At 41.6% G+C, this 27637-nt stretch overlaps 1 protein-coding gene across 10 annotated transcripts in view; it reads right to left on the reverse strand.

Moving 5' to 3' along the window:
* Positions 1-27637, reverse strand: part of Dnm3 (dynamin 3) — a 485732-nt gene that overhangs the window by 127444 nt on the left and 330651 nt on the right. For all 10 annotated transcript variants that reach the window (XR_015635077.1, XR_015635076.1, XR_015635075.1 and 7 more), the window contains 1 exon segment: positions 14577-14686. Coding sequence is in view for 7 of the 10 variants with exons in the window: in XM_087579968.1 (XP_087436094.1) it covers positions 14577-14686 (110 nt within the window). In the remaining 3 variants the exon portion in view is untranslated.

The raw sequence follows: 27637 nt of genomic DNA on the forward strand, positions 1-27637 counted from the left end.
CCAACAAGGCCATCTCTGCTACATATGCAGCTGGAGCCATGGGTTTATGTTTTTGTTTTTGTTTTTAATGATGGCTTACTCTACAGCAAATGTAGTAACATTTGTATGAGGTTGAAAAGCAATGGACACTGTTGCATGAATGGAGGCCTGTCACAGGGCTGTCCCAGTTTTGCTTAAGGATATTCTGATGAAAACTTTGCCACTGTCAAATCAGTAGATTGAATTTGAATATATTAACACAGTCTAGATAATAATTCCGTTTAGTGATTATATGAATTCACATGTCTAGGCTGATATGGTGATCTGTCCTACAGATTAAACTTGATACAAAATTTTACACAATGGGTTTTGTGTATAAGCACTCTTCCTGTGCCCCTGTTGGCCCCAGTAAGGCACTTGAAGGACTGGACAAGCTGCCTTATTAGTAAGCTTCCATTTTTGCCCAAAGTACTGACTGCCCACTCGAGATTTTTAAATTTTGAATTTGGGACAGGCAGTCATTATTTTGAAAATAAACAAACCTAGCCTGTTGTTTAATGAAAATGCCCAACACCATCTGTGGCCAGTGATAAGGTCTGGCATTAAAACTTTGGAAACTTGATACCTATCACCACCGCCTGACAGCTTCCCCATTGCCAGTGAGATTGACGAGATGATAACCAATAGGATTCTTGAATACAGTACAACAAAACGTGTCAGCACCTGGGAGGTGTGTATAAGCTGGAGGGCCAGTGTTTTCCAATCGACAGCTGCGTATGAAATGAGAGGATCACTCCTAAGTGAAGCATCAGCTTAGACTGCGAGACAGGCTGATGAGTGTGGTGGACGTGGAGAGCAAGGCCGAATGCACTGATGTAATCTCGAACTCTCCTGTGCTACTAACTTGAGAAAGCACCACTTGTTGAGTTTTCGGTGCAGTATCAAAGTGGAAAACCCACAGTTATCTGGAAAAGTTATTAAAATATTCTTCCACTTTCCAACTATAGATTATATCAGGCCAGATTTTCTCCATATAGTTCAACCAAAACAACATATTGTAACAGATTGAAAGCAGAATCAGATACAAGGGTCCAGCTGTGTTATATTAAGCTGCACATTAAAGAGGTTTCCAGGATTGTAAAAACAATGCCACTTTTCTCACTAATTTTAAAAATATTTTTCCATTAAAGGCATAATAGTTGTGTTAACATGAAATGACTACTTTTAAGTGAATTAATAAGCATTTTACATTTTTCTCATTTTTATTTCCCAGTGATGGCTATAACTGATGTTGTGCTGATAGAAGTTTGTCAGCTGAGCTTCTGGGGTTAGCTGCGTCTGCTAAGTGTGCTGTGTAACGTTCCTACTGTGTGCAATGGACAATGTCAAGTCACAGTGTGAAAGCAGCAGGCTCACACTAATAAAATACATGCAAAGCTCACAAGTGCCATTAGTAATCTTTGAGTGAGAAAGGGTCCCCAGGCCAAAAACTGAAGCATTATTGATGCAGATCTTGGTTTTAACCTTCTAATAAGCATCAAGGGCACTGGAAGACGTAAGTTAGTCCACTGGTTCACACACACACACACACACCCCATAGACTTAGATACACACATTGCAAGCACTTAATATTCTCTAAACCAATATCATTTTATAATATTCAAAGGACTCCACTTTATTATCTAGTTGTATAAACCCCACACCAGGCACTCTTTGGCCTGTGAGTGATTTTAACGAGGTATGGTTTTAACATAGACACCAAACGTAAGCATGCTGGGATCTGACGAATGAAAGCGACTCTTCAGTGTTAAATTGGGGGGGTGTGGGGTGTGAACATCCTTCCGTATGTACAGAGCATTTTCCCCAGAATCTAAGAAATAAACACAGGCAGTTTCAAAATCTGAAAATGAGAAGAGAGGAGGAAACGCTCGCTACAGCTAGACTTTGTAAATATTTTCTTTATGAGACCTTCATGCATCTGCTTGGCGTTAACTGCAAAGTATGACTAACATTTTCTACTAAAGTATGCATGCGCCATGTCAGTTCCCTTCTCTGAGGCTCTCTGTGTTAATTAAAATTAATTACACATGCCAAGGGTTACCCTCAGAATTCAGCACACTAAAGCAGAAGACTCCTTTAAGCAAGATGTATAGCTTGGATTTCCATAGTATTATTTTTTTTCTCAGAAGGTATAGTCTCTAAGAACATTGTTCATGGATATGTTGACTCTATCAAAAAGTAGCTGACAGAAAATAAAGAAGATTGCATATGAAATGTTAACTCGTGGAAAAGAACTGTGGCTTGCAAACTGCTGTTTTTAAAGTTGGGCTTACAATGAATACTTTACTGGGGACAAGGGACGGGGGTTTGGGGAGCATGTCACCCAGTGATCTCCACATAGCTGTGTGTATCTAAGTTGGACCCTGAACTAAAGGCTGTTTATTCTTTTTTACACTGGAGAGTCCTGGGTTAAGTGTCTGTCTTATTAATGCCAGGGCAGTGTACGGCCACACTGGAGAGAAGGGGAAACGCTGTGTCTGCCTGAAGGAACCACGGACCCATCATGCACCTGCCCCTGGATTTCAATGGCAGAAGTCTTGAAGAGTTAACCCTCCTTGGGTTTTTAGTGCTTATTTCACTGCTTGGCACCATTTCCTTCTCATGGCAGGCAGACCGTTTGACAGTAATCTGCTGGTCATCTTTAAAACACAATTATTCCAATTGTCACTAAAATATGCCCTTAGTTGGGAGGCCTTTGAGATTACCAAAGGACTTGGGTGTTCAAAAACTTCCTTCAGGCTCGACCCAGCTCAGGAATGTTTTGAATCTTACCATTAATTTTGTCCAGAGCACGGACTCAAATGCATTGACTCCTCAGCCACCTCTGATGCTTCAGTTTGGGGAAGCCATGCTATAACGAACCCCACACTGTCTGAATAGACGATCCTGCACACAAGGTCCTTTAAATCTATCCTTCTCACGAATGACCAGGAGGTAGACTTATTATTTAAAATAAAAGCCCAAGACAAGTCAGGAGAGTCAGTTCAGACCTGGAGCCCTCTCCCCTGACTTTTCATTTCCTTTGGAATGACTCAGGAGTTATCAAGAAAATGGAGAGAAGGAGGGGGAGGAGGCAACAGTGGTGGCCAAATCTTTAACGAATATTAGGAATTAATTGTTATTTATGAACAGTCGCATGTTTAAAGATTGGTTCTTTTGTATCGATTTCTTTAGAGGTGGGATGATTTTCTGGTGGACTTTCTCTCAAAGGAAGCTTCCAGCGACATCGGCCCATGCCAAGGCTGTATTTTAGAACCATTCGTGTACTGTTCTGTAGCGTGTGTGCAAGTAGTAATTGTTCCCCTAACATTAATAAACATTGTCTCGTGCTTATTTTATGCTTCTTAAGTGGAGATACACTCCAGTCCCAAGTCACAGCGTTGGTCTGAAGAGGACAGCAGAGTTGGGGGGAGAGGGATGCGAGTTGAGGTAGAGAGAGGGCATTGTGTTCTAAAACTATAGAAGAAAAGGAAACTTGCTGTGAAGGACATAATTGTTGTTGTTGCTGTTGTTGTTGTTGTTGTTCTTGAACTTCACACAGCCATGTTGGGTTCATTCGTTACCACGGCCTTTGGAAGCAAATCCTCTGAGGGTCAGTACCTTAGACACTGACCCAAACCCCACTGGTGCTCCAGCAGCTTAAGAAGCAAGTCCATTCTAAGTCCTTGGGAGAAATAGACTAATTCTAAGTTGCTGATTTGATTCTATCAATTCTTTTGTTTGAAACAGGAATGGCTGTGGAGGAAAACAATGCTTGATTCCCTAGAAAGATAGGTACAGACTACACACAGGGGTCCTGGGCACGAAGAATCCTTCCAAAGCATTCTGATGACATTTTGAAAAGCCCTAAAGTAGAAACTTACTGTCCCCCCCCCTCCCCTGTAAAGGCAGAAACAGTTATCAGGTGGAAGATCATATTACTATTCTATTTCAGGCTCTAACTTAAAAACCAATAAGAGAAGAATTTAAATTGATTGCACCAAGCCACGGGCATTTCACACTCAAGTAATTCTGGAGCATTTCACGAGGATTCATCTTAGCTGTGAAATCAGTTGTCACTGTCTCGGCTCACAAAAGTAACGTCAGGTCCTACCTGATTTTTGTCTTAGGGTACTTGGTGAACCAAATATATCGGGTGGGCAGTTAATTTTAGCCCTCTCATCTCTCTGGTGGCTCCCCTTGGAAACCTCTTCCTCCTACCTCTGAAGTACCTAGGATTTCCTAATGATGCAGTTTCACAACTGGAGATACTCACAGAGGGAATTTTTGCAGTAGCAAAACCTGGGAAACTGTAATAGTGAAGAAGCCAGAGTTCACATGCCCTCCGTTGTGTTGAGTGTGGGGCTGAGTAAATACACAGTTTGAAGGGATGATGGTTTATACCATTATAAACTCCCATTTGTATATCATTACTAACTCCCACCAAGAGAAAACATAACGTTCATCTTTCTAGATTGACAGAGTGAAATTGTCACCACTTACAACATTCACAGCCTGACATTCTGCAAAACCCACTGCCACCTGTGACCTCGACTGTCACAGCAGAGAACAGAAGGGAAAGTTTGGGGTCAGAGAAGGAAAAGTCTGTCTTTTGGGTATCTTCTAAAACTTTAAAAATTCTAAAGACAAAAAGAAAACCTCAGTGTTGGAAGGGCTAACAAGCCCTAACATGTACAGGGCTGGCACTGGTGGAAGTTGGGGGTCGGGGTGAGAAAAGAAAACCTTAGGTTTGTTACCGGGTTAGATTTAAATGAGAAATTTTTATGTTTCATCATCTAGACGTTAATATTTACAGAACATTTTTGAGTAATAGAAGTAAAATGATAGGAACAGGATTGAGACAATTTATATAATACATCTTCTATACTGGGAGGACTTTTTTTAAGGCACCATCGTAGAATTTTGTTTGGGCTTGAACATCAGTTCTATGCATGTAACTGAAAATGCCCAAACATTTACCTTTGTCTTCAAACTATGATACTTCCTATCAGAGTATAAAGCAACGTTTCTATTTTCAGTGTATTAGGCTCTGAGGTTCTGACTTTGACACCTACAGAATTCTTCTTTTTAGAAAGTAGCAACATTTGTCTCTTCTCCATATTAACAGGAGAGGACTGTCCAGCACCCATGCATTAATTCCTCCACGCTCCTCAACTCCCAAATGGCCAGGGATGGTTCTAAGCTGTGGGATCAAATCAATAAGATAATCAGCCTTTCGATAGAGGGTAGCCTGGAGGCGAAGGTAGTTACAAAATCTATAACAATATTTTAATTAATTTATTGCATCATCTGTCTTAAAATCAGAAGGAAGCGCGCCACGTGCTAAAATATCTACTCAGGCACTTAGACACACTGTTTATATTTCTTATAGGGATGTATCTAATACCTGACTACTACCAGTGAGTGTACTAGTGTTCTCTCCTGGAGGAAACATCAGAGGTCAAATGGTCCATGCTTGACTATATATATGTATATGATTCTAGTATATATTCTAATTATTTCCACGTCCATGTGGAACACAGTCTTTTAGGGCTGGCATTGGGTATCATTCTTTGCTCAGCATACTTGTCTAATTTAGCATTTTTGCAAGCAACTTAACCATGAAGCATGCTTAATATACAAACACAGCCATAAAGGTATAAAATGCAGTAAACCTGACCCCAACTCCATTTTCAACCAACAAGTGGAGAACTATACCGTCCAACAATGAGAATAAAGGCCTATTCTTTTCAGAACACCTAAAGAGCATGCGGTTAACCACAGGACAACCTTCTTTGACATTTATTGAGTGTCAGCAACAAGCCGGGGACAAGGTGGAACAGTAAGACATCCTAAAAAATCACTTTCTATAGGAAAGAGACGGGGGTGGGTGGGGGAGGAGCGAATGGAAACACTTGGTGTTATTAGCAAACCATATCCTGAACTCAGGCTACAAAGCAGTGTCAAAGGAAAAAAAATGCCTTATTTTAAAAGAAAACAAAACTTGACAACCCCAAGGAGTGTTCAGAAAATACCCCGTGGCTGCCCTCCCAACCTCTTGGACAGAAATGGATCTCATCTGGCTACCAAAGCTGACATACCTGGGACCAAATGGGCCTTAGCATGACCTTCAAGCTGAAGGCCTGTCTGGGGAGGGCAAGGACCAGCACAGTGAGGCCATTATGCAGACACACTTCCCCCAGAGAGGAAGCCTGGCATTCCTAGCAAAATCAAATGGAATAAAACTGGGGGGCGGGGGGGCATTCCAATGCATGGTTTAGAGCATGCCACAATGAAGTTCAGGAATCTTCCTACTCAGATTTAACTTGTAATGGATGGTGAGGCAGTAAATGAGAGAGCAAAGTCCTAGGAGGCACTGGGTGGGTCTAGCCCCCAGGTATGGGACCTGTGTATTCTTACCTGCAGCTTAGGTAGACTAAACCAGCCAGGGTGTGAGTTTTGCTCTCCTGAAGCACTGGAGTCACTGTGACCAGAAACAAATCCTTCCACTTATAAAACGCTTAGCACTGGAGCCCTGTTTGGAATGGCCCTGAAATCTGTTCGGCAGACTCATAAAGATCATATTAATTTGCTTGGACACTGGACGCTTTTTAAAAAGGGATGTGAAAGGTATCGATTCCCACACACCTGACGGGGTGGGACCACAGAGAAACAGTTTTAAACTTTATAGTGGAAAGCTGAAACAGCAAGTGAGTGAGCTCCTAGCGGTCACGCCACAAGACAAACAGCAAGGGCTAACGTGGTTTTTCAGGAACTCTGTAGCAGGAAGGTGGCGGGTCAGCTCCACACAGGGCTTTAAAAACGGAGACTAAAAGCATTCCATGGAAACGTGTAAGACTTGAGAGCGAACTGCAGAGCTTGTCCCAAGAAGATAAAAACTTTTCACTGTTTTCCTTCACCGACAAGTCTAGCTAAGGCATCGGTGGGATTTCAGTTCATTCCCCACGGTCAACATTTAAATTAGTGTCAGAGGCAGCAAGGAGGTCTCGGACCTGGGGTATGGTTCCCCTTATCACGGAGCACCGTAATATGGATTTTAGATCTTTAACCTGATGAGGAAGAAAAGAGGAGAAACAAGCTTATCCCTAAAGCCCCAGGGAACTCTAGAAAGTCACGGCATTTTAGTACACCTACTCTGTTGCCAACTCTGACATTCCAAGGGGACTCCTAGCTCTGGGCCTTCTGTGAGTCTGCTGTCATGGAAAACGGGTAAAACAAAATAGAAAACAAGAGAGGTGCTTAGAAGACCTTTCTCCAAATTAGCCAAAGTATCCATCTAAAGACAAAGAAAAAGAACACTCTCGTTGCGGTGAGATCTTGCTTCAGAAGAAAGCAAGCTTTCAGTACAGTTTCATTACAAGTGGGGAAAGATGACTGGGGAGCGGCCGATGAGAGTTATCTATGAAGATGACTTCAGTAAACACACAGTGTCTGCTTTATTTGGTGAATCAAAACCTGGATGCATCCAAGGTAGGCCCAAGTCGATCACAAACCCGATAGAGACAAAGGAGGAATATTTACATCTCGTCACATGTGCTCCCCTTTCCTCTGAGTTAGCCTCTTCCTAAACAGAAAAGGTGGGCAATGGATCAGCCAGCATTTCCTAGCAATTGCTTTGACCTATGCCGTTTCCTCTTGGGACAGTCTTTTTCTGTTTCCTCTCTACCCACTGAGGGTGTGAGCATCACATGGTTGTGATGCTGACGGTGCTGGTTGTGTGTCCATCCTGTTTTCCAGCACTGGAGTGGAGTATGCACTGTCATTTACTCTTGTTAAGTGTGACCAGAAACACTGCTGTCCATTGGTGTCATGTACTATATAGTCTCTTAAGTAGACTATTTTTTTCCCTGTTTTTTTTAACTTACCGGTGGGAAATGAATCTACAGAACACTCAATTATTCTATGCAAATGTCATTAAAACATAATCACATCCTTTACTTCATTTAGAGCACCAATACAGACATACATGACTGACAGTGAAGAACTGTCAATAGTCACTCTGAAAAGGATAACAGAATAGAAATGTGGGAAATGAGAGAACGAGGGACTAGTCTATTAGTCTGTATGCACCCTGCAGTTCAGACTGGCCTTCCAAGTCACTACAGTCCTTACCTCTAGCAGAGTCAGGAACACAGCTTTGCACTTCTATAATCTCCTGATAATGAAAATCTCATCATTTCAACCGAAGTGACTGGATCAAACTCTAAAATCTGTTTCCTATAAGACATCTAAAACTTAAAGGCATTATTGAATTGAAGCTCTTTCCAAATTGCAAAAAGAAAAAACAAACAAACAAACAAAAAAGCTCTTAACATTTCCCTAGTTAACTCTCCAGAAAGGAAAACATGTCTGTGCTTGGCCACTGGATGGCATCCATTTCAGAAACCCAAAGGCTTGATGGTCAGTGTCCTCAAAAGGATGGGAAAACAGTACATTGAAACTTATGTGAGAACCAGGACCCTCCAAAGGACACATCCTTAGGCAAGGAATAATTTGAAAAAAAAATTAGTCTCCTACCAAAGGCAAGTGGCAAGTTACTGTGGCCCAAGCAAAGATGAGTCAACAGAACTGGAAAGTGGTTCCAAAAAGTGAACTATGGCAAGACACAGAGCAATACGCAGCCTATGAAGGGAGGATTCAGTACATGGGGGCGGTGAGGGGAGTGGGGGACAAAATTCTCTAGCATGTATCTAGATGGGATTTATAAAGAGAAACAAGAAAGGCAAGAAAAGAGAGAAAAGAATTTAAAATCTCAGATTTCTAGAAAGCTATGAGCTCTCAGAATTAAGAGGAACCATAGATTCCGAAGAGGAAACAGGAAATGACATACATCCATATAGGAAAAATTCGATTTAAATTTCAGAATACCAAGAGGGGATCTTTAAATGAACTGGCAAGAAAATACAGATTGGCTTTAAAATGGGAAAACCAATGGGTTGACAGCCTCTCTAGAGCTGGTCCTGGAGGAGAAGGACCTTCAACACAATGGGATAGATTCTATCCTATTTATTTCTATGTGGTAGAACGATGATAGCTTGTAGTTTACTATCTGGTGAAAGCCCTACTCAGAAAGATGAGGTCAAAATAAAACATTTTAAGGAAAAGAAATACCAGCCTAAGGATTTTAACCAAGTAGAAGCTACAGACAGGATTTCTTCAGGTTGTCCTTCCATGTGAAGAACTAGGAAACCACAACAAAACGGATTTAATGCAAGAAGAAAGGTGAACAAGTATCTTGGAAATTACATCAGTAAATGTAAGCTCTTACCACGTTTACATTTGTGGCATATTCTGTTGACTAAAGTAGTGGGGAAAATCAAGGCAGAATTCAAATCCTGGCACCAACAATGTGGAGGTGGAGATCAGAAGAGGGGTATCGGAACCAAAATGCCTCAGGTTATTTTAGAAAGAGGATAAAAGACTAACTTACAACTTTAAGATGAATAGGATGTTAAAGTATTAAGAATGTAAAAGAGAATAAACACAGTGTACAACTACCAAACTTAGGAAAAGTAAACCAAGAAGTCAGGAGGTGGGGGGTATTATATAGCAAGGCATGATGAAGACTTAAAATGACACTCAAATTCAAGTAACTCAGTGATAATTACAAAATATAAATGGACTAAAATCATTAATGCTCCCCTTGGAGATTTTATATTATATTCAAAATAAAAAATTCCAGACATATGCTACTAAAAGGCACACTGAGAAAGAATTAACCAGGAGATATGCTTTATTGACATCAGACAGAGCAAATCTTAACAAAAAAGAAAAAGACCATTATGAGAAATAAAGACTATTGCAAAACCGCTCCTTAAAATCACTTGGCATTCTAAGTGTGTTTGCTAAGACCTTGTTTTGAACTTAGTTATGTGAGTGTGCGTATGCATATGTCCATGCGTGCATTTGTACACATGACTGCAGTGCCCATGGGGGCTAGAGGAAGATGTGGGGTCCCCCAGAGCCGGAGTTACAGGCAGTTGTGAGCAGCCTGATGTGGATGTTGGCTGTAAAAGTAGTAATGTATTCTGCCACTGAGCCACCACTCCCACCCTACGAGTTCTAAGCTTTAATGAATACAGACATGGATTATCCTCAAAACACATACAAGGAATACTGAAAGACTTGCTAAACTATTCAAACTCACAGCAAAGAGGGTAAAGTGCAGTTGCCTATAACTTTTCAATGGTTTTCCTGGTCAACTCTCTCTCTGGAATCACTCTGCCTTCAAACGTTTCTGTCTGCTTCATTCACGGTTGTATTTTAAAGCTTAGAGGAACATGATACACAGTGGCTGCCTAATGGCGCTTGGTGAGTGTTTGAATTAGTCAAGACGAAAACAAGATAGTAGCAACAGAGACCAGATAATGCAATCAACAAGCGTGACCCAGAGACCTGCACTTCTAACGTGTAAAGACACGCCGTCAAACATGCATGACATACTTAAGAAAATTCAGAACGGGCCAGACCGCATTCTCTGACCACAGTACAATTAAGTTAGAAGTAAACAACAACAAGACAATAAAATTCTCTGCATTATAAGACATAAAACACATTTCGGAGGAACTCAGAGGGAAGGGGAAAATCATACAGGAGACTTAGTAACAGAACTGAAGATGGGTGAAATCATTATAACCAATATGTGTGGCAAGAGAAACACGAAGAAGAAATGTGGCAGGAAATGAAAAGGAGACTATTGAAGTAGAAAAATACACACAACAAAGAATAAGAAAGCCAAGAGCTGTTTCTTTAAAAACAACCCAAAGCTCTAACAAGTGTGATCGGGGGTGAAAAGAGGTGAGGTTTAATATTAGGGATAAAAGATGCCAAATCTCAGATACACCAGAGATGTTAAAATAAGAGAACAAGAAGGAATTTGGGGCTAATTTATTTTAAAATAAATGGAGTGGAGAATTTGACAGAAAAGGAATAATTTACTAAACTCATCTAAATAAAATAAAGACAATCTCTACAATGTACAATGATTAAATAGATCAAGTCCGAGTTAATCATCCTCTTGCCAAAAACACCTTTTGGTGGTGGTGGCTCCTTAGCCCCAGCCTCAGGTGAGGAGCTATTGACAGATGATGACTTCTGGGGAAAGAACAGGCAGTGATTTTAGAAGTACGGCCTCTGGCAGGGTAGGTTGATTATGCTCCAGAGGATGGCCCCATACCCATTGGAATGGGGCAGCCCAAATTAAACTTGGTGGGTTATTTAAAAAAAAAAACTGTACAATGTTGGTAGGAGGTGGGGAAGTAGGGGATGGATCTGGGAGGAGTTGGGGGAGGGAATGAGGGGGAATATGGTCAAAATACGCTGAATACTTAGATGAAATTCTCTAAGACTTAGTAAAAAATGTTAAAAAAAAGAAAAAAAGAAAAAACCAACAACAAAACAATAAAAACAAAACAAAACAAAAAAACCAAAAAACAACCTTCCAAATATCATCCTGAGTGAGCTAACCCAATCACAGAAAGACATACATGGTATGCACTCATTGATAAGTGGCTATTAGCCCAAATGCTTGAATTACCCTAGATCCCTAGAACAAACGAAACTCAAGACGGATGATCAAAATGTGAATGCTTCACTCCTTCTTTAAATGAGGAAAAAGAATACCCTTGGCAGGGAAGGGAGAGGCAAAGATTAAAACAGAGACTGAAGGAACACCCATTCAGAGCCTGCCCCACATGTGGCCCATACATATACAGCCACCCAATTAGACAAGATGGATGAAGCAAAGAAGTGCAGACCGACAGGAGCCGGATGTAGATCGCTCCTGAGAGACACAGCCAGAATACAGCAAATACAGAGGCGAATGCCAGCAGCAAACCACTGAACTGAGAATAGGTCCCCTGTTGAAGGAATCAGAGAAAGAACTGGAAGAGCTTGAAGGGGCTCGAGACCCCAAAAGTACAACAATGCCAAGCAACCAGAGCTTCCAGGGACTAAGCCACTACCTAAAGACTATACATGGACTGACCCTGGACTCTGACCCCATATGTAGCAATGAATATCCTAGTAAGAGCACCAGTGGAAGGGGAAGCCCTGGGTCCTGCTAAGACTGAACCCCCAGTGAACTAGTCTATGGGGGGAGGGCGGCAATGGGGGGAGGGTTGGGAGGGGAACACCCATAAGGAAGGGGAGGGGGGAGGGGGATGTTTGCCCGGAAACCGGGAAAGGGAATAACATTCGAAATGTATATAAGAAATACTCAAGTTAATAAAAAAATAAAATAAAATAAAATAAAAAGCAAAAAAAAAAAAACAACCTTCCAGACTAAATTCTCAATGATGTAAAATCCAGATGATTTTAGTAGTGAGTTCCATTAAACATCCAATTACAGGTTAATCCCAGTTTTAAACAAAACTGTCACAAAGAACAATTAGGGTTTTACAGCATGTGATTGTATGAGAACCTTGATACCCAGAGCTGCCAGGGGTGGTGCACAAGGAGTATTTCTTGCTCAGTCTCCCTTGTGAACGTAATTGCAAAAGCTTCAATCAAACACTATCAGTTTTAAGTCAAGAATGCATGGTATTTATGCTCTGCCTTGACAGTAGGAGATGAGGAGGGCTCCTCATTAGAAAACCTATGTTTCACCACACAAGCAGATTGTAAGGGGAAAAAAAAGTCAAATTAGTCTTCTAGATGGAGATATTGATCAGTTTGCCTCAATTTGAAAGTGTACACTGAATCCCCTGCATTGAGGAACGTGAAGAATTTTCTGTTCCTCAAAGGATATCAAGTGTTTTTCTAAAACCTTTCAAATAATTCTCTTCGAATCAAAAACAGAACGGGGATACCTGCTTATGATTGACACTGTCCTGGCAAACTCAGACAGCACAAAGACCAATCAAAGGGCTCAAGATCTCAAGGAAAAAGATGATGGCAAATATAGTGTTGGGGGTGTCTGTGTCGTGGCCGAGGTCTCTGGGGAAGTGACAGAAATCAAGCTCTTTTTAGAATTCAAGGAGTCCAGAAGATAGACGATCTAGGCTCTCTAAAACTTAGAATAGTCTTACTTAGGTGATTCTTGTACTTTCTAATACCTACAGTTGTATTTTTCCCGGTTCCAAGCCCTTTAATAACAATTGAACCTTCTGGGTGGGTGGAGCGGTACCACGGTTGGACTTCCGGTATGACGGAATTCCCGAAGAGCACACCCTTGGGATTTTCAGATCCTCCGATACCCAAGAAGAGACCAGAACAGTACTGAGCTGTGCTCCTGAGGATCGTGACTACTCTGACAAGTCTTATTCGTTATCATTTTCAGTGGTGTTTGTCTGTTTGGATTTTGTTGTTTTTCTCTGCTTTGTTTTCTTCTGCACAAGGGACTTTAAAATAACACCAAGTCCTCCACGAGGGTTGGGAGGGGGGTCAGGGAGAGAATTCCATTTCAGTATTTCATTGTAGAGTGGTATTTAATTTTCTTTCCCCTTGATTCTTTAAATGGTTTGTTCTTGTGGTTTCTCCAAGTATTTTTGTATTCTGAGTCACTCTGAGCAACTGACTGGGAATGTAGGAAGAAGTCTCCTTTTGCTGTTTTGATTAACTGTCTGATTGACCCTGGGCTCCTCACTGAACCTAATCAAGTAACTTCATTCATTGCTAAATCAAGATACAAAGTAGCCTGGAAACATGGGTTAAAATTAGACCCTGCCACCTGATGACTCACTTCTCGTTAATTTACGCAAATTAGATTTTTCCTGTAACATTTCCAATTGAAGCAAAATAAAGACACACCCTTCATTACTTTTATCCGACCTTGGCACATTCCCATGCATCATTTGTTCAGTTCCACTGATTAGCTTTAGTGAACAACCACAGCTCCTGGTGATGGCTGGTGGTTGGCCCTTAAATCAAGCCTTGGTACTCTGTAGCAGCAGGGGAGGGAGAGGTTAGAAAAATGGAGTATGTAAGGAAGGGGGAGTACGTCAAAGTCCTGATGCAGCCTCCACCTCTGGGTCCAGGTCTGCACTGTGTGATCTTAAGCAAGTCAAAAGAACATGGAGACAGTGCTTTCCAACTTACAAATGGTCACCCACAAACCTTCCACCTTTTTAACCTTCTGTGGGATTGTTTCAATTCCCCCCTCCAATCCCCCCAAAAGTGAGGACTTGCAAGTTTGTAAACAGTAAACCCTGGTATGGAAGACCACAGGTAGTAAAATGTAGTTTTAAGAAAAAGACTTGGCGAGATTCTAGTGCCTAGTGGAAATCCAGGATTTAAAGATTTTTCTGACTTGTGTTTTTGTCTTTTGAATTTTGTTCGTATTTTGTTAAAAATATAAACTGAAGTCTGAGGAAAGCCAGTGCAGTGGCACTTGCCTGCAATCCCAACACTCAGGAGGTGGGGGCAGGCAGATCAACAGTTCAAGGCCAGTCTTGGCTATAGAATGAATTCCAGGCTAGCCTGAGGTACCTGATATCCTGACTGGAGAGAAAACAAAAAACAAACAAAAAAAAAAAAACAAAAAACAAAAATGAGAGAGAAAAACTGTTTCCATAAAAGCTGCTGCACTGTTGTCTTACCTTTGTTCTGTGTTGAAGAGTGCGAAGACGTGCTTGCTGGACATGAAGCCTTTCTCCACGTCCCGGACTTTCAGGTTGTCCAGTGGAAGCATATACTTCTTTTCTTTCTCCTGTTGTACAGAGGTGAGAGAGAGAGGGGATGTTAATAGAACACCACACCAATGGCAACACACCATCCGAACCAGCTATCACTTAATAACACTTGATTCCATTACCTTGATACTGTCAACCACTACTTTTACACCAGCTCCTGAGGAATACAAGTTATGTGAGACAGGAGAGTCCAGTGATTCTCAACACGTGGGGTGGGGGAGGGGAGCTTACGGGAAAGACTCAGATGGGGAAAACACATGCTCCTCTATCCTTGCCCCCTCGTGTGGGTCCCCTTAGATGTTTTGAAATGTTAGTTTGATATTAAGAATTTAGCCATCTGTTAATATTTAACAAAAATGTTCTGGTCCTAATTCAATGAGAAATGCCAGATGGATTTGATTTCACGTTTTATTTGCAGCCTAAGCAGTTTTGATAGCCAGCATTGGCAAGAGAGTGTGGAAGCACAAGGACCCTGGTATGAAATACCCCATAAATTGAGATAAAGCACAGAGAACCTTTCTTTCATTTGGGTCTGAGATAAAGTATAGGTCCACAAAAGGATTCTTCTACACAGCTCTTAAAATCTCCGGCGAGCTCTTAGCTCACTGGAGAAGAAAAACCTGTTATGATTAGATTGATATTAATTAACATAACTTCTCTTTTAAAACATTCTTTATAAAGAATATGGATAAAGAATATGAAAGGTAAGGTTTGCGAGTATAACTAGACCACATTGGTAAAACATACCAAATGCCAAAGAGTTACTAGAAACACTTTTAAAGGCTGGCCCGGGGACAATGTCTAAATGCCGATCAACCTATATAACAGGCAAGAGGCGAAGACTCAGTTCAGGAAGTCTGGTAAAAACCTACTAGTAGGTCACTTTAGCATGGTACTTGTTAAACAGTAGCCCTCTGTATGAGGAAGAACTAGACCTCAGCGCATTGGAGCGCGTACTCGTAGCTCTAATTCTAACACACACATCTACCGTTGCCTATGGGAACCGGGCCCCACACACCCATGTTTGCCAGGGGCTTGGCTGCTGTTCATGCAGCATATGGGCTGCTTGAGGGCTCACGGCTCAGGAGCACACAGCATGTGCAGTGTTGGATTGCAGGGGATATCAGTGTTCTTGCCATTTTCCGTTCCTAAAAACATGAGCAGAGTACATCACAGTACCTTCTCCCACCCCTCAAAAAAGACTCCGTACTCAACCACAAAAGTAAGACCTTGAAGAGAGAACCGCTGCAAAAGTTGGAGGAAGCTGGTTAGAAAACAAAATGGCCGACCTGGCAAACAAAGCCCTCAAAGCATTGAAGGAAAGATAAAAGGAACTCTGGGAGCGGAGGAAGCCTAGGGAAAAAACGCGTATCGGCAGAGCACTTTGAGCCTGTTCCTCTATTTCCTGTGTAAAATTAATAATTTATTCATAAATGCATGGATATGCTAAATAGCAAAATACATAACTCAAGTAAATGAGGAATCAGGGCAGAGTCCAACTTCCTTAAAACATTTGTCAAACTATTTTAGGGCAGAATTCTAAGAGGCCAGACTAGATTGAATAAAACCCTCTCCAATACATAATCAAATGAAAATGCTTGAGACCCAGAGAACATTTTTTTTTAAATTGGATGGTTTTCAATGCCCTAAATTTAAGCAGCTGGGTTTATTTATTTATTTATGTTTTATTATTTTTTTATGCACCATCCTATTCAACCTTTTGAAATGATGGATTGGCCTTTTTAATAGGAAATCTGCATTTCATTGTAAAGACGGAACACAATGTCCTTGGCTTGTGTTCTGTAGAAGCAGGCCCACTTTGTACTGCATTTTTCAGCATATAGGGAAGACTGGCAATTCTGCAAGTTTACATCAGCGTTTAAACTCGGGGGGAAAACATTCAGATGCAGACAGGGAAGGGGGAAAAATACAGCTTTACTCCCGAAGAATTAAATGGCATATTTATCTCAGGGTTTTGAGGACATGGTGTTAGATTATTTCATAATCACACAGTTTAAGACTGACAAAAAAAAAGACAGTTTCTTCTGACTGGCTTGGGTAATTAAATTGTAAGTTAAACAGAACTAAATGGAGCAGCAACACGAAATAATGAAATGATGTGTCATGGGTATGTCTGAAAAATCTTGGTGTTTTGGGGACTGTGGTTCAAAAATCAGCAACAAAAATCATGAATCTCAAATAAAAAGCTATGGGAGGGAGAGAGATGTAGAAGTATAATTTCTAAAATGTAGTGACACTCAGCACCATTCTAATTAAGAGGCTTGGTATGTTACCTGTCAGTTCTAGTAACCCACTGTCCAACGTATGAAGCTACTTGAACTGGAGCCAGTTAAATTGGGATATGTGTAAGTGCAAGGCAGACACTGATTCCAAAGATTTGGTATAAAGTAATAATAATAATTACTATTTATGTGCTTGCTTATTTCAAAATTTTATGTGTATGCGTATTGTGGCTTCATGTATGACTATCTATCACATGCATGCCATGGAGACCAGCCAAGACCATCAGATTCCCTGGAACTATAGTCATAAACCAAGCCACCCTGCTGGTGCTGGGAACTAAACCTGGGTCCTCAGGAAAGGCAGCCAATGCTCTTCACTAATGAACCATGCCTCCAGCCCACTGGTAATAATTTTAATCAACAATCTCTTTAGCACTTTTGACAAATGCAAATTTCATAATCTCATTAATATCTGTATATTAAGTTGAAATGATATGAATATGTTAAAGTGTTATTAAACATGATTTCTTCTGCTTCTTTTCTTTGGAAGGTGGCTGCTAGACAAATACAAATGACATGTGGCTCACATGAAGTTTTATTAACAGCACTGAGCCCCATGCACTCAACCTGTCCTTCCTGACTCCCATCCACTCATGAACTCTCCCTTTCTGACTTGCTTGTTTCTTCCATGCCGCATATTCTTTATGAAGCTCGGTGTTGGGAATTGATTCTAGTGCTTGGTCTTATCTCGGCTCCCAAACGCTGTGCTTCCAGAACTGAGGGTCCCTGCCCCCCAGTTGGCTTCGATAGATAATAAAAAAAGTTGCCATACAGCCTGGGCAAGGCGACTAGGACTTTTAGATTGCATGGGCAAGGGACGGGAGGGGAGGGGAGAGGGGGAGGGAGGGAGAGAAGAGAGAAGAGAGGGGGAAGAAAATCACCATGGATGGGAAGTAGAAAGAGGAAACTTAAAGCACCAGCCCAACCCACCCTACCTCCAGCACATGAGAATCGGCAAAGTGGCCCTATCCCTGATTGGGTCTGGGGTAACAGAGATGAAATACAGATTTTAAAAGATGTTTGCTCAAGAGTACCAAATGGGAGTGTTTGCAAGCCACTGGGATGTTTAGAAGTGTCCAACCATTGAGCTAGTCAAAGCACATCAAAATTAGCTTGTGTGTGTGTGTGTGTGTGTGTGTGTGTGTGTGTGTGTGTGTGTGTGTGTGTGTGTTCATTTGTGAATCCAGAAAGCTATTGGGGAGACACGCTGCCCACTGGGGGTCAGAGTGATTTAACTAATTGACCACTGCAGCCCAGCGCCATTCTGGATGCTCTCTTCTTCATCTTTCACTGCACAGCTGGAGACATTTCTTTCTGTTTCCTTTGACCATTTCCATGCTGTCCCAGATCGCTGGCATCTTGGAAGCACTTTGTCTCTTTGCCCTTTAGTTTCTTTAATGCCACCAGGGTGAGGATTTAGTTCTCCAAAGCTTTCAATAGCTTTCCATTATTTATAGAGGAATGTCCACTAAACTAATGTAACATTGTTAAACACCTAAATTAGGCCCCATCCTAATCTATCAAAAGATTGCTTCACTGTTTTAGCAAAATCTCCATTTTTAGCTATGAGTATGTATAATCCCACCATTTGGGAAGCAGAGGCTGGAGTATCATTGAGAATTTGAGATTAACCAGAGCTATACTATGAGTTCCACGAAAACCAGGAAGACGTAGCAAGACTCTGTGTTAATGACCACAAATAACAACAACAACAACAACAACAACAACATATTCTATTCTATTATATTCTATTATGACCAAATGCACCTTAGTCAATACTACACAGTTTAAGTTACCCTTTCAACTCCTTTCTACCATAGTCATGGTATTTACAGTTCACATCATGTCCTACTCCGTGAAGTTTATTAGCTTAAACCCGTCTGTCACCTCCTTTTCGCTCCCGTTTCAGTGGCTATAAAAGGTATTATTTATTCCATTCATTCTGAGTCACTATATTTTACATGAGATTTTATCAATGCATTATATTAAAAAAAAACTAGTATAAGGCTCACTTAGAATTCAGAATATCCAACCTACTATATTATTCAAATGGGCTTCCTGTGCAAAGAAAAATGAAATAAAGAATACTTTTGCTGTAAAAAGGACTTAAAACTTATTAATTTAAATGGCATTTGGGGCAGCCATTTTGAGGTGAAAGCATATATAAAATTTCAGAGATCTATTTTAATGCCAACTCTTAAAGGAACTTCTTGTATGTTTTTAAAAGCTTCTGCCATGTCGGTGACATCATTCCTTTTCATACTTAAACATTAGTTTTTTTTCCTTTTCTTAGCACAGGAGGGTCACTAGTATTATTTGTATGAGGTATCCAGGCTGAGAGCGATGGTTTGTTCAAAGAGAAAGGGAAGCGTAGGAGACCTAGTGTTCTGTCCCAGTAACTGGACAAAAGCTCTCAGAAACATAGGAGAGGCCCAGCGGAGGGCACCTCCTATGAGAGAGTGGCCTGAGATGCAAATAAGTCAGGGATGAGTAGCTCCAGAGTAGCCACAAGGAAGAGAGGTAGAGATCATAGGGTGGCCATACTGTGTGGACCCTGAGCTTGAAATCAGAGGCAGTGGGCTTGTCAAACGCCCAGTTGTGGACCCTCGCTAGCAAAGCACCATTTAGTTCTTGCTACAAGGGGATTTAGGGAGTGTGGGCAGAGGATTGGGTATGTGGAAGAATGGTTCCTATCGTGCACAGTATAAGGAAGTGTGCATTCACTTAGCCATTTATACAAACTGAGTTTCATAAGTTGGAAACTAATTGAATGGCCCTAGTTTGATTTTCTTATTCATAATACAACAACAGAACTCTTCCTAGAGACTGACCGGAGACTAATATCTCTTTCTCATTCTTAACCAGTGCCCATCAAAGCACCGAACACAACACATTCCTCTCTCTCTCTCTCTCTCTCTCTCTCTCTCTCTCTCTCTCTTTGTGTGTGTGTGTGTGTGTGTGTGTGTGTGTGTGTGTGTGTGTGTGTATGATTTTAAAGTGTTGTAACAAAGACACGTGCCTAATTTTTGACAGTCACATATATTTAAGAATTAAATAAAAATCCATTTCTAAAAACTGGTATAAGTGTGGTTTTAGCTTCATGTTGCTTTGACAAAAACATTTGACCAAAAATAATTCAAAGAGAAGTCTTATGTGGGTCCATGGTTTCAGGGGTGCTGGCACATCATGGCAGGGAGCAGTTCACAGTGCAACAGTTCACAGCATGACAGCCAGAAAGCATGGGCAGAAACCTGCACTACTGGATCTCCTCTTTCTTTTCCCTTTGTTTCATTTTGACATCCAGGCTATATCAAGGGTGGGTCTCCCTCCTTAGTAAACCCTCTCTGAGAACACCCTCACAGACACCCAGAAGCATGCCTTCCTAATCATACCTGTATGCTTCTCAATCGCACAAGGCAAGTAATCAAGCCTAAGTGCAGATGCCTGACTGGCATGGCTTTCGACCACTAAATCTATCCAAAGTTTAGGTTGACAGGCTGTGTTTATTTCCTTGTTCGTGTTTGCATTGCTTTGATTTGCTAGCGATACCTCCTTTTCTGAAAGGAAATGTGTACTTGAGGCACTGGAGAGCCTGCCAAGTACCATCTCCTCCACAAAGCCAATTCCAATGACAGAATGCTACATGCTTCTTCCTTTAGAGCTCACATTTCCCACAGGCATCATAGACTATCGAGATATGTCAGTAATTTTGGTGTTCATATTGTCTCGTTAGGTATATTGAAGCCCCTTGAGGACAAGGACTTATTCTGTGTTTGTCCTCAGCTCCTATCAACTCCCTGCTTATTCAGATGTTGCTTAACAAACACTTGGTTCTTGGTGATATATCATAAATAGTTTCAACGTGGTTGGTCTACTTACACCATTATGTTAAAATGCACTTACTCAGGTGTGATATTAGTACTCATTTTGACACTTCAAAGCTTGATTTTAACTGGTTTTACAGTATTTTAGGCATATATAATTTATTACATGAAGTTTAACCAACCTAGATCAATATATCTAATTTGATTCACACAGTCTCATGACTTCTGCACATGACAGTCCAAATACTCTTGATAAAAAATACAAAAAAACGAAAGGACCCAAGGACTCTGCTCTTTAAAAAAAATGCCAGTTCTCTGATAGATCCTAGGTGAGAATATACTAGGGCCACTTTCCTGAATCAGTGCTTTGTAACGGTATTCTCAATATTTATCTTTCTATTCACAGAGTAAGTGTAGCTCTCGCCCCTTATCAAAGTTTCTCTTTTTGCAGCAGATGAAGGCAGTTTGGTAATTGTCTTCTCTTCTTGGGAGACTGATATGTATCTGTTCTCTCTAAGTATCATACCTTTCATTGGTAATGAATGGAACAGTCCCACAACAGGGCCCTACCAAGCACCAGCAGTGAGTGGAGACTGAAGAGGTGGTAGTACTATGCTGGCCAAAAATAAGATAGTTGTCCCATCAAGCACTTGGTCCAGAAACAGGCCAGTAGCTCCTAGACTTATACAAGTTGAGAGAATCATAATCCCCTAACTAACTAACTAACTAACTAACTAACTAACTAACTAACTAAATTTCCAGAATTCTAGAAACTGGTAAGATATCATGGTACATCAAACTGCTTACTGCTCGAGAGGTAATAATGTTGATCAATATATTTTTTTCTAACAAAGCTTTACTTTTCTTTTGTTGCACTGTAGCCAGAATGTAAGTGACATTATCCTGGGTATCAGGGTAAGACGTAGTAACCCAAGCCTTCTGGCTTTGATTGACTAACACAGAGGCATGGGTAGGAGTGGATGTTCATCATGCCCTTCCCCCATTATTCGTTGCATCTTGGAAAGGGACATTGTATGCTTGTCACAATGAATCCAAGCTCTTTACCTTGTCTACTGCACCAGCTCCAGGACTGGTCTTTACAGGGTAGCCAATCATGTCTTCAAATGAAATGTTTTCATTTCCTATGCACAATATATCCAATTGTATCTTCTTGAATCTTGGCATATAAGGATGTTCAGCCTGCAGCCCATGGGCTGGATACATCCCAGGATGGCCAGGGATGTAGGCCAACACTCTTGTAATTGACAACATCCTCTTGCAGCGTCTAAAGGTTGGACACCCCTGACACTATTTTTTTCCAGTAGGAATTTATTTCCATAATTGACTTGAGAGTCTTACCAAACATTATCCAATTGAGTTCAGACTTGATTTACAGTTTTTTCCCTAACAATATTATAGGTGTCCTTTCCTCATTTCACTTAAAAACATACTTTTTTAATGTGTGAAATCCCATCAAGGAAGAGATTTCACTCTTGCTCTCTCCTGCTCTTCCTTTTCCCCATTTCTCCCCATTTCCCTTCTCCCCTTCTGTCCATGTGCTCATGGCTGTGATCTCTCTCTCTCTCTCTCTCTCTCTCTCTCTCTCTCTCTCTCTCTCTCTCTCTGCCTTTCTCTGCCCTTACTACCCTCTTAACTCCCCTCCTCATGCCCTGATGCCCTGAATAAACTCTATTCTATACTATTAAAAAAAGGGAAAAGATTTCATCACTGATATCCAGTATATTAATTGCTTTAAAAGTGGAGACGCTCTGCCCAGAGCAGAGCTGGTGTCGTGAGAAGACTCATCATCTGTCACTGTGATGTTGACTCTTAGATATTCTCACAAGCGCCTTGCCTGGATTCCTGCACACTTCCCTCTCAGTCTGGCTGGCCCGACAGTCTTATTTCTCCAGGTCGTGGGAGCAGAGCTCCTCCCCTGTCCTTTAGCTTCTAGGAACTTGCTTTGCCTCTTCCCTTTAGATCTTCCACATGAAATGGCTTTATGGAGCTGGCCCTAACCTCTGACTATGTAAATACATCCCCACCTGCTCCTGTCAGAACTCCAGAGACAATTCACCAGACCCTCAAATTCAAGCTATCTGTGGCACACCCTGCCTATCTGATTGGACACTTCAATGCACTTGCTAAGACCTCTGCTGCTTCCAGGATTCCTTGTCTCTAAGTCTGACTTCTTAGCAGCACTTGGTCTCTACTATATTGTTTTGTACCTCTGTCTTATTTTCTAAGTATCCAGGTACTTAGTCTATGTATGTGCACGTTCTTCCTTTAAGTATGACATAAACTCATGTGGGGAGGAGCGAAGCCTGCTGTCGTTGCTATCATTGCCATCTGTCCCTTCTCTGTTTCTCTAGCTTTGCTGCTCTGCCATTAGCACATAGAGAGAGAGAGAGAGAGAGAGAGAGAGAGAGAGAGAGAGCGCATTTCCTTATTGTTGGTGGTGATGTAGTAGATGTCCAGCATATACTTGCATGTTGAACAACACATGAGCAGTCCAACAGTCCCCTCAGGGCGGGCTCAGTGCTTACCCCAGATTGAGGACTCAGAAGTAATGACTGGCTTATAAAACACTCAAAGTACCAAAGGGAGAAAAGGAGGTTATAAAAATATTGGGAATACCAAGATGCTGGTTTCACATGCTGTTGAAAACCAGAATCTGGTGTTTATTGCCATTAAAGAAGTTACAATTAGAGAGATGTGCAAGTATGAAGTGCATAATATAAACTGCTTGTCTTTTTATATGGATTTTAATTCCTTGTTTTAATCAGAACTACACTCTGAATGGTAAGGAACATCTGTCAACCAGGGGTTTGCTGAGTGTACTTCTTTAGATTTATTCTCTGATGCTGAAGAAACTATCTGTGAAAAATGAATGGAGTCTCCTAGGAAATGCCAGTGTCTGGGCTATCAGGTTGGGACCACTGGGGCCACGCCTGTATTTGCTTGGAGTCTAGAATGAAACTGCACTGCACATGGCATATCTCCATCGGTAAGACAAAGAAAGCCAGTGGCTCCTGTTACCTCCCAACCTAGCTTTGCTCCTGGTTCAGAATCTGCCTCCCTCCCTCCTTCCTCCAAGAAGTCTGTCAGGCCATTCTGACATACCACCTTTTAACTGGGGGAGCCTCCCTTCCAGATTTCACTGTGGGGACCCTTTCCTGGAAATTCAAACTAGCCTCTATGATTTTCCCTTTTACAGTTGTCCACAGAGCAATTTATTTCCTTAATAATTTTTTTCTACATATAAAGTAACCAGAGAAGGTTCTGGTTAGCAAGTAAGAGTTCTGAAAATACACTAGCAATATCTAGTCAATTTCTATTTTTGTGCTTTAGCAGAAACAGACAGTAAAGCGAGTCCTTCACAAGTAACAACAACTTACGTGACGCACAGGCTAACACGAATGTGCACCATATGCTCACGCGGCCTTTAATTTCCTAAACATTCCACTCAGAGTCTTGGCATGATAACTGGATTTAAGATTTGAAATTCAAGGTATGAGTGAGAGGGATAGCATTTGCCCAGCGATGCAAGGAAACCAAAGGCAACACTCATGAATAGGGAAGGAGAAAACGCCCAGCGGCTCGCACATCTGTAAGCGCAGCGGTGAACCTTGTGCATTAATTTTTCTAAGGCCAGGCTTATGTACCAAGCTCAGTGCTTTGTATTTGTTTTCAGTTACTGGGAAGGAAAGTCGTTTTTAGACATCATGGCACCATATGCTGCAAGCTGCAAGCCCTTTAAATTAGCATGTTTCAAATGCTTGCCGGTTATTTTTTTTTTTTTTCATTGCTTTCTGTGTTCTAAGGCAAGGCAATTTACATTTTTTTAAAAAGAGAAACTTTTAAGTTTGGAACGGTGATGGGCTGACTAGAAAAAGTAAACGACATGATTCAGATTCCTGGCATTAAAACTCAAAGACAAATATTCTTCAATGTTGACTATTGTGGCTGTGTGCTAAATTACATGTGAATATAAAGGAGGCCCCAAGAGCTGAAATTGTGCTTACTCTGTCACAGCTCAGAGTGCATACTAACCATGCAACATTCTTCATGCACAGCCCTTTGGGTACTTGTATTAAATAAAATTGTTATTTTGGCTGAGTGTACCATACATTTGTAAAAGTACAGCTTAATAAAAGTGTTCTGTTTACAAATCCAGCACATTGTTTTCGTCTACTTCTCTGAGAAAATGTGGGTCAGGAAGGCAGAGTACAAATAAAATCTTCTGACGATTCCCAGAGCTCCGCAGATGAATGGTTTGAAATTTTCCTCCATCATTTGTCAGCAAGCTGCAAACAAACTTCAAAGCTTCATTTCCCCCTCCCCTCTATCATTTCAGCATAGAAACTCTGAAAAGGGGTGAGGGGCAGCACTAAGGAGAAAAGGGAGGGGAGGGATCCCACCAAATTAGCCAAAGTCTTTTTAAGTGCTTTGTGGCTGCAACTGAACTGTTTTATGTTTAACTGTCTACTTTTTGGTCTGCTGATATTAACATAATTTGAAGAGATGTCTTCTGAGAGGGAAAGGTAGAGTGAGTCCCACATCCTTTGTACCTGGCAAGGCAGTGAATAATTGCTCTCTCTCCCAGGGAGCCAGACTCATGAACAGGGGAAGAGGAGCCCCTGTAAGTACCTTCTGAGACGTAGCCCTGGACATGAGAGGACACTTGGCCAGATTGTTCTAAGACAACTGATTGGCTGTGCACTGATACTGGGTCAAGCATGTCTCTACAAAGAACAGGCTTTGAAAAGGGGGACAAGAACCAGGATGCTTCTCCTCTGTCAACCCTAATGATGACTATTTGCCTACCTACTGCTTGGGGGTGGGGGGAAGGAAACACACGCACACCACACACACACACACACACACACACATGCACACACATGCACACACATATACAGACACACACACATGCATGCACACACATGCACACACATATACAGACACACACATGCATGCATACACATGCACACACAGAGAGGCACACATGCATACATACACATGCACACACACACGCACACACACATGCATGCATACATGCATACACACACATACACACACATACACACACATGCACACACATGCACACACATGCACACACATACACAGACACACACACATGCATGCATACACATGCACACACAGAGAGGCACACATGCATACATACACATGCACACACACATGCACACACACATGCATACACACATGCATACACACATGCATACACACATGCATGCATACACACACACACACACATGCATGTTCACACTCCACATAGAAACTCAGGAAAGGACAGAAGAAAGGCAGGGGTGTGAGCAGAAGACCAAAGCTATATCCCTGGGAAGGAGCCAGTGCTCTTTGCCTCCCATGCATGCTCAGGTGGGCTAATCTATCCTCAACTTCTGAGACCCAGGTACACAGGAAGGTGACCCTCATGACGGACAGGGCAAAGAAGAAATGACCCATGCTTTGTAATGAACCCAGCTGTGCGAATCACCAAGTCACTTCGTTCACCAATCACTGTCTTGCGTGTAACTCACGTCTCAGGAAGGGGATGAGGGCAATAAGACCATGGGGTGCGCTGCACACTTAGGGACTCCTGACATACGTTAATTTCTCTTTCCTTAGGGAAATGTAAAAACTTTTAAAAATCATCTTGGCACTTAGACATACAGTATCCTTCAACATACTTGTGACAGTACACTTGTAGATAGCTGAAGTAGGAGGCTGGGACAGAGAGTCAGCCGCTCCAAGTTCAGGTGTAACTGAACATGACCAGTGTCAAGCCGGAAGTATTCAACGCAGTTAAGTCATCACCAGAGTTCACCTAAAAGTGTCCCTCATAACTCTGGGAGGGGATGGGAGAACTCCAGAACTATGGACTGGGTTGCGGCCACACCGAGGGAGTGGGAACGTTAAGTCTGGTATGATCATCCTTCTCCTTTACTCCTAGAAGAGATCAAGGAAAGGACCTGGGGACAAGCTCTTAAAAGGCATAAAACGTAACAATTTCGTAATTAGAGAACGGTCTCCTTTTTCTGATAGGGATGCTCACACACATGAAGGACAGTGCACAGGAGTCTCAATGCCGTCTGAGAGATGCAAGTGCAGGAAGTTTTGATTCCTTTATCCAGACCTACAGTTGCTCTTGCATTTATGCTGCCCTTGAAGCTGGACTATATAGGTGCTGGTTGTCACCTTCCAAGTTCTCCCTCTGTGTCCTCAGAGGTTTCTTCTCATACTTTGTTTACTCTGAATTACCCCCTAGATCTGAGGTAGCCTGAGTGGGCGCCATGTTGTTCTTCCATCTGTAGCTGTCCAACAGTAGTAGGTGCTTCAGGGAATGCTGCTGCAAGGTACTCCTGGGCCTAGTGTCCCCGAGCTTTGCTTCACGTATAATTGTGTTTACTAGTCATGTATTAATGTCTTCTAGATAGCCAACCGCCAATAGCTAGCATTTCCTGATACTATTATATACACCAATTTTGAGTTCTTTAATCCGTCTGTGTACAAGAGCATTGAATAGTTCAAGGATTTTAATAATGAGATAAGGAAGCAAGACCTGCGGCTTGAGTCACCCTTAAGCCGTTCAATGTTATGAGTTGCTGCCTAGTCCAAGGCTGGGCTTATGAAATTCTGATGTGCTTCCAAGCCTTAAGTAAAGGAAAGACATTTAAATCAGTATTTCTTCTACTATGGTCACTGATTCCCACAATCTGCAAACTCTTGAGAAAATTTAGAGTAAATTTTCTTTTGGTGTATAAAACTTGCATAAAAGTACTCCTTAAATAGTCAGGGGGCTACTTTATGACTCGGTGCTGCT

This window comes from Rattus norvegicus, chromosome 13 (assembly GCF_021556685.1).
Source record: "Rattus norvegicus strain SHRSP/BbbUtx chromosome 13, alternate assembly SHRSP_T2T, whole genome shotgun sequence".
In the NCBI taxonomy this organism is placed as follows: domain Eukaryota; kingdom Metazoa; phylum Chordata; class Mammalia; order Rodentia; family Muridae; genus Rattus; species Rattus norvegicus.